Genomic DNA, 8,236 nt, shown 5'->3' on the forward strand with positions numbered 1-8,236 from the left:
CAATAGAATCTTCTGGGCAATTGCTTAAAAATACTGATGCCTTTCCCCACTACCCATTCTGATTTATATGACCTGTTTATAAAAATTGACTACAGGAAAAAAATAAGATTTGAGTAACATATTTCTCAATGGTTGGGCTTTAGTTAATCAAGGTTTTATTATAGTTCTGTGTATCTGGTAGCATTCAGTAAATGTTAAATGGAGGTCCTCCTAATCCCAAAGCAGAGGCAAGAAGAATAAAATATGCTGCCTCTTGGAAGTAAACTGTTTGTGTATTTGAAATAATTATCTTGGCAAACTATCACTTTCTGAAAATTGTCCTCCTAGGTAATTTACCTCAAATGGTAAACCTTGTATTTTAAGAAAATACTGTATTTTAAGAAAATACTGTATTTCAAGAAAATACTGTATTTCAATTTTATTTTTTCATCATACTATTAGGCACATGTATATCTTGCCTCACTTTCATAATTCTCTTCAAGGAAATAGACAGAAAACAAGATTAAGAGACTGAGGATTAGATTTAAACCAATCTCCCACTTGGAAACGTAAATGAGGCTATTGAGCCTCTGAACCTGAAGAGTCCTACTATGTAAAATAGAGCAATGGTACTTTCTGCTTTTATAATGTAGATATATACACAAAGGACTCCTAGTCAATAAGTAGAACAAAAATGAGCTAAATGTCTCATGAAACAGTTATGGGACTAACAAAATATGTACATATAATATCTTTTTAGATTTCAGGAACTAGTAGCTAAAATAACAAAAATCTTCTTTTCAGCATAAAGTTATTGATGATTTTTTATGGCAGAAATGCTCATTAACAAAGCCCCTAAACTCGATTCTATAAATAATTAATCAGCATCACACATGTTTCAATGTGCATTAATAAAGCTAGGTGTCATATTTAATCGCTCAAATATAAACTAATGCAACAAACAGTGATTTTTTTTTGAAGATCAATGTTCTTGGTTTAAAATTTTAAAAATATAAAGCTTATTTAATTTGACTTTCCCACTACTCATTTAATTATTCTACTTGTTATTTTTTTTTCTTTTCTTTTCTTTTTAGGACCACCTCAGAAAATAGTGTCACCTAACCAAGAACATGAAGATAGGAAACATGACAAAGTCACAGATAAAGGAAGTGAAAGTGGGACTTCCTGTAATGAGCTCTCCACTTCCAGCTGTGACAGCCACTCAGAGGCCAGCACTCCCCAGGACAACCCACCCAGTGCCCAGCAGGCAACAGCTCACCAACCCAACACCTTAACATTGGATCGCCCTTCCAAAAAGGCACCTGTGCAATGGATGCCCCCACCAGACAAACGCCGAAACAGTGAACTCTTTCAGACACTCATCAGCAAGTCCCGGGAAACAAATCTATCCAAAAAGAAAGTCTGTGAGAAGCTAAGTGTGGAAGAAGAAATGAAAAAGTGTATTCAGGATTTTAAAAAAATCCACATTCCAGATTATTTTCCAGAGCGCAAACGCCAGTGGCAGTCTGAACTGTTGCAGAAGTACGGCTTATAGTAATCGTCACATTCCTGCCGTGTTTCGGTGACATTTGATGTTTACTACAGTGTTGCCGCCTGACTATATCCTAACAATGGTCAGTGTGATTCTTGCTGCTCTTCCTTTTTGTGAACAGTGGACGTGGGACAGTCTTTTCTTTCATTCTTTTTTGTTGTTGTTGTTTTTAGAGATATGATTTTGAAAAAAGAATAAAAAAACAAATGTTAATTCAAACTGGCATATCTGATTCAAACCGTTTTGCAAGAATGAAAGTAAAATGTGCATGATCAAGAAGCTTCAAATCTTGATTTTTTGAACTGTGGTCAACTGGATACGTTTGTCATTTTGTAACTCGCCAAAAACAAATCATCGTATCGCTCCAACGAAAATGACAATATGGGTGAAGTAATATCAACTAAAATGTCCGATGACGGTTTGGGGGACCCAAATCCAAACCTGTTTAAATGTTAATGCAATAAAACAAGTTATTATTTTTGCATGAACACAATGTAACAAATAAATCACAAGACGTAGGGAAGATCTGTTTGTTGCTTGGAAAGAAAAAAATTACAAAAAAATTAAGAAAAAAAAAAGTGTTTCAGGCAAAGCCTGTAAATGTAAACTGTCTAGGAGATTGATTTTATTTGTTCTGGATCTGTGATATTTTTGTGTATGTGTATGGTGTTCTGTATGTTAAGATGGTGTAAATATGCCTTATGCTGTTGTGTTATGGCACTGACATTCATCTATTAATGCTAGTCATGATTATTTCTGTGAAATGAGTCCTTACATCAGGCTGTGAAAATTGGTCTAATGATGCTCTGAAAGATTCTATTATCGTGTTAATCAAAATAATTGAGGGAAATGGTAAAAAGCTTTATGTATTTATTAAAAAAAGGAAAATATATTAGAATTCCTCAATTTCTGTTGGCTCTTCTTTGAAAATACTCAATGGTCACGTTGTCCTCCATGTTCCTTTAAAATCCCAAGCTGGAGAATGATATGTTCAACTGTAATGTTGACAAGTTAGAACTTTAACATAATTCAAAATGGATATAGAGTCCAATCCAGATAGCCCTAGCATTGATTAATAAACCCTTAACCCACAAGAGAAAAAGACTTCAGCTGAGAATGCACTAAACTTCTAGTTTGGCTGACAACCAGATTGAAAGCTGCTCTAAAAACAATTGGGAAGTTACCTCCTACAAATTAAGAGACAAAAATGTCAATAGCAAGTGGAAAGTTTAGCCTGAATGACAAAAGATTTCTTCCTGATTGCATGTATGGAAATGAGCTTTCTTACCACAGGCTATAGTTTTTGCCTCACCATCTCTACAGAAAGAAATACATAATATGAAATTTCACTAAGAAAGAGGCTGAGAGAGAAGGTAAAAATATCTTCAAGAATTGTAGAGGTCCACCTCTGTGGTGGGTTAAAACAAAAGTTGAGTAGCACTGGTATCATTTCTTTAATACTACAAGGAGATAAGCATTATTAACTCAAAAACATTTTAATCTACATACATTTTTAGGTATTCTTAGATGTCTCAATCTACTATTATATAAAATACCATCTACAGTGGACTATTAAAGAAAACACAGATATGTGATTGAGCTTGAATAAACTATCAGGCTTTCGAGAAAGAGCTACTCTCAAATTCTGCATTTCCTTTTGGGAAGGTTGGGAGTCTTTCCAAGGCCTGATGTGGCTGTAACATGCTGGTTAAATGAAAAAAGTTGGTGGTTGGATTGTCACAGATCAAATCCCACCTCTACCACTTATGACCTGTGTGATCTTAGGGATAATGGGGATGATATTAATATAAAAAAGACCTAAATGATGTAATTGAAGAAAAGCATCATTACCGCTCTTGGAGATAGAGGGAAAAGGGGAAGTGGTGGTCTTACTAGAATCCAGGAACCAAGGCTAACAAATGGAGAACTTGGAATATGGATGAACAAGTTGTCCAGTAAGAACTCTAGCCACTAAAGAGTCACGATCACTTCCACAGATGTCTCCCAAAACAAAAAGGAAGTGGAGGGAGGTGCATGATCTTAGCTTCCCAATATCCCAGCAGATGTTCTCCATTGTTCTAATATGAATGGAAACCAGTTGGTAAAGGAGCCTTGGAAATATAATTTATAGAGGTGATCCCCTTGTGATACGAAGCCCAGCAAGTGAAGGACAGCGAATAAATCTGAAAAACACTTTACACCCTGGTCTGTTTTTCCCAACATAGAACTTCAAATAGAATTGCAATGGAAGGAATTTAGTAAATGTGGACTATTTCATCTATCCTTAGGAAATAAGAACCCATTTCAATAATAGTCCATTGAACAATTACCATACACCAAGTATTTGGCTCAAAGGTTAACGACACATTCAGAAATATGAATTACCAGCTATTGCTCCTGGGAAGAAACTTATGGTCTGATTTTCCCAAACCATTATGCTTTCACCAGAGGCTAGAATCTGGCTGGCCACATTTGGGGTTACAAGGGTGTCAAGGAAGGTAGCTAGAATGGAGGTTCTTCCCTAAACAAAAGGAGACTCCAGACTTAAATATGAGTCAGGCTAAAACTGATGTATAAATCTTCTTTTCCAAAGAATCAGGAGATAAAATCTGGAGGATCGCCAAAAGCCAAAAGTGCTCAAAGTTGATGCTGAAGTTGAGTATTTATGGAGAGTAAATGTATTTTGGGGCTCACATATATACTCTTTGAGATTTATGGAGTCCACGTGGTTTACCTTTGTTTGCTACAGTAGACACTCAACTTGTGATCTGATGTCTTATTGTTGGTATTGTAAATGGAAACATATTGAGTACTAAAATCAGAACAAGATGTAAAAGTTAATTGTGAGATATTCAAGTTTGAAGTGGACTAGACCTATTTTTCCCAATTTCTCCCACTAAATATAACTAAAAACCCTATATATATATAAACACACTTAAGAGACTCTGAAAGACTGAGAGAAGAAGGAAAGGTAGGTAGAGATATTGGGACCCAAAGAACAACATGGTGATGAGTTTCCTGGGTTTTCTTTTGACCTCATATACCCCAATCTTGGAGCTGAAGAAGTACCCAGGAACCCAGAAAGAGTTTCAGGTGCAGACAAAACACACACACACACACACACACACACACACACACAGAGTCCTGCTCTCTCTAGCCACAGGGCCAAGAAAGGACAGCCTAGGAACTTAGCAAAACAGAAAAATTTTAGACAGTAACTGCTATTTAAGTTTGCAGGTAAATGGACACAACTGCATTACATAGTAATTTTAAGTCTCCCCACTTTTTAAATAAAGATTTATTTATTTATTTGAGAGAGACAGAGAGAGCAAGCAGGGGAAAAGGAAATGGGAGAGGGAGTGAGAAAATCTCAAGCAAACTCCCCACTGAGCATGGAGCCCAGGGACCATGACATTATGACCTAAGCTGAAATCAGGAGTCAGATGCTTACCCAACTGACCCACCCAGGCACCCCAAGATTGCCACTTTTTTAAAGACTTTCTTAGAGTGGTTTAAGTTCACAGAAAACCCAAGAGGAAGGTACAGAGATTGCCTACGTACCCTCTGTCCCATCCATTCCTAGCCTCCTCCACTATCAACGTCCAGCACCAGAGAGGTACATTTGCTACAATCGATGGACCCACATTGACGCATCTGATCTTTTTACTATCTACAAGGGTTTGCCTTTTCCATAACATTACATGGTCAGAATTATCTAGTATATTGACTTTTCAGATTAGCTTCTTTAAGTTAGTAAAATACATTCAAGTTTCCTCCATGTATTTTCGCAGCTGAATAGCTCATTTCCTTTGAGTGCTGTATTATATTCCCTTGTTCGGATGTCTCACAGTTTGTCCATTCACCTTACTGAATGACAACGTGGTCACTTCCAAGTTATGGCAGCTATGAATAAGCTGCTGGAAACATCCACGTACAGGTTTTTGTGGGGACGTAAGTTTTCAACTCCTTTGGGTGGATAAATGCCAAGGAATGTAATTGCCGGATCATATGGTAAGATTATATTTGGTTTCCGAAGGATCCATCAGATGGTCTTCCAAAGTAGCTGTGCCATTCTGCATTTCTGTCAGCAGCGAATAAGGCTTCCTATTGTTTCACACCTCGGCTTCGTTTGTTATTGCTGGTGTTCCAGACTTGGGCCATTCTAATAGGTTTGTTGTAGTATTTCATTGTTGTTGTTGTTGTTGTTTTTTTAAGATTTGTTTATTTATTTGACAGACAGAGATCACAAGAAGGCAGAGAGGTAGGCAGAGAGAGAGAGGCAAGCAGGCTCCCTGCTGAGCAGAGAGCCTGCTTCGGGGCTCGATCCCAGGACCCTGGGATCATGACCTAAGCCAAAGGCAGAGGCTTAACCCACTGAGCCACCCAGGCGCCCCAGTATTTCATTGTTTTTATTTGTATTTCCCTGATTACATGTAATGTGAAGTATCTTTTCACTTCCTTTTTTTTTTTTTTCCATCTGTATAACTTCTTTGGCGACATGTCTGTTAGGGTCACTGGCTCAGTTTTTAATCAGGTTGCTTGTTTTTTATTGCTAAATGTTAAGAATCCTGTGTATATTTTGGATAATAGTCCTTTATCAGACACTTCTTTTGCAAAAATTTCTCCTAGTCTGTGGCTTGTTCTATCATTCTCTGGACATTGTGTTTCACAGAGTAGAAGTTTATCATTTTTTTAAACATTTCATTTATTCATTTGAGAGAGGGACAAAGAGTACAAATGGGTCGAGGGGCAGAGGGAGAGGGAGAAGCAGACTTTCTGCTGAGTGGAGAGCCCCATTTGGGGCTCAATCCCAGGACCCCGGGATTATGACCTGAGCTGAAGGCAGACACTTAACAATCTGAGTTAGTATTTCTAAATACTGAGAAGTATTTCGTTTTTTAAAAAGTTTGATGAAGTCCAGCTTATCAATTATTTCTTTCATGGATATTGTATTTGGTGATGCATCTAAAAATTCATTATCATACTCGAGGTCACTAGGTTTTTTTCTGTGTTATCTCCAATCTAAGAGATCTGTAGTTTTTCATCCTACATTTAGGTCTGTGATCCATTGTTTTTTGGTCTGTTATTCATTTTGAGTTAATTTTTGTGAAAGGTATAAGGTTTGTGTCCAGATTGATTTTTTTGCATGTGGTTGCTCAGTTGTTTCAGAACAATTTGTTCCATTAAAAAAAAAAAAAAAGCTCCATTGTATTGCCTTTACTCTTTTATCAAAGATAAGTTGACTATATTTATATAGGTCTATTTGGGAGATCTCTAGTTTATTCCCTTGATCGATTTGTCTATGTTTTCACCAATACCACACTGTCTTGATTAATGTAGCTTTATAGCAAGTCTCGAAATTAGATAGTGCCAGTCATCTTTGTTCTTCTCCAAAATTGTGTTGGCTACCGAGTCTTTTGCCTCTCAATATAAACTTTAAAAATGGTTTGTTGATATCCACCAAAAAACACACACACAAAAACAAAAAACCCAGAAAACCTCTCTGGAATTTTTATTGAGATTGCATTGAATCTGTAAATCAAGTTAGGAAGAACTGACATCTTTGCAATATAGAGTCTTCTGTCCATGAACATGGACTATCTCTACTTATCTAGTTCTCACTTGATTTAATTAATCAGAGTAGTTTTTCTCATATAGATTTTGTACCAATTTTGTTTGATTTGTATTTAAGCATTTAATTTCGGTAGTGTTAACGTAAATTGCGGTGTGTTTTTTTATTTCAAATTCCACTTGTTCATTGCTGGTATATCAGAGCTATCCACTCTTTGAAGAATAAAATCCAAACAATCAGGTATCATATTGTAGACCATCAATAAAGTCAGCTTACCTTTCTTGAGCAACAAAGCACTTCTTAAACTTAGCAGTTTATAAACAATAATCATTTATCAACTCATGATTCTTAGGATTGGCAGTTTGGGCTAAGATCAACTGAGCTGTTCTTCCACTGATCTCACCTGGGCTTACTCACCTAGACAATGTATTGGTAATTGTCAGCTGCTAAATAATCTATAATGACCTCATTCCATTTTTGGCCATTGACGAGCTTCAAGAGTGTGAGGCCAAAGGTTGTATGGCTTCGAGGTTGTAAGGCTTCTGGAGGCTGGGCTCGAAACTAATACAATATCATTTCCCCTTCATTCTCTTCATCAAAGCAAGTCTTCTCAAATTCAAGGTATGTGAAAATATATATTACCTATTCATGAGAGGAAAAACAAAGAGTTTCTGACCATCCGTAATGTACTATGGATCCAATCTATCTTTTCTAGGTTCACATCTAGAAGCAAACCCTGCACACCAGTTATTAGTCACTTGCTAAGGCTAAAAATTGTCACCCCCCGACACTCATACACACATACAAACTTCATTCACACTCGAAATCTTGCCCATCTTACACGTTTCAATTCAAATGGCACCACTCTCCAAAGCTTGCTTTAATTCCTCGGGGAAGAATTATTAATCATTCCATTTTCAGACATCTCAGACCTTTTAAAAAATATCCTGCTGACTTGATGTACATGTCAGGTTTTATAATATAAAAGAATAAGTATATAAATTTGTATTTCCCAATAGTTTGAAAGATTTTTTTTTAAAGATTTTATTTATTTATTTGACAGAGAGAGATCACAAGTAGGCAGAGAGGCAGGCAGAGAGAGAGGAGGAAGCAGGCTTCCAGCTGAGCAGAGA

General features: G+C 36.6%; 1 protein-coding gene across 2 annotated transcripts in view; it reads left to right on the top strand.

Annotated features, from left to right (window-relative positions):
* Positions 1-2,429, top strand: part of KCTD8 (potassium channel tetramerization domain containing 8) — a 244,479-nt gene extending 242,050 nt beyond the window's left edge. The window contains exon 2 of one of the 2 annotated variants that reach the window (XM_032852572.1): positions 1,074-2,429. In XM_032852572.1, the coding sequence (XP_032708463.1) occupies positions 1,074-1,534 (461 nt within the window). In that variant the 3' untranslated portion in view covers positions 1,535-2,429. The remainder of the gene's footprint in view (positions 1-1,073) is intronic. The other variant, XM_032852588.1, reaches the window with a different exon arrangement.
* The last annotated feature ends 5,807 nt before the right edge of the window (positions 2,430-8,236 follow it).

This window comes from Lontra canadensis, unplaced genomic scaffold (assembly GCF_010015895.1).
Source record: "Lontra canadensis isolate GAN:19392208 unplaced genomic scaffold, GSC_riverotter_1.0 scaffold1, whole genome shotgun sequence".
NCBI lineage: Eukaryota > Metazoa > Chordata > Mammalia > Carnivora > Mustelidae > Lontra > Lontra canadensis.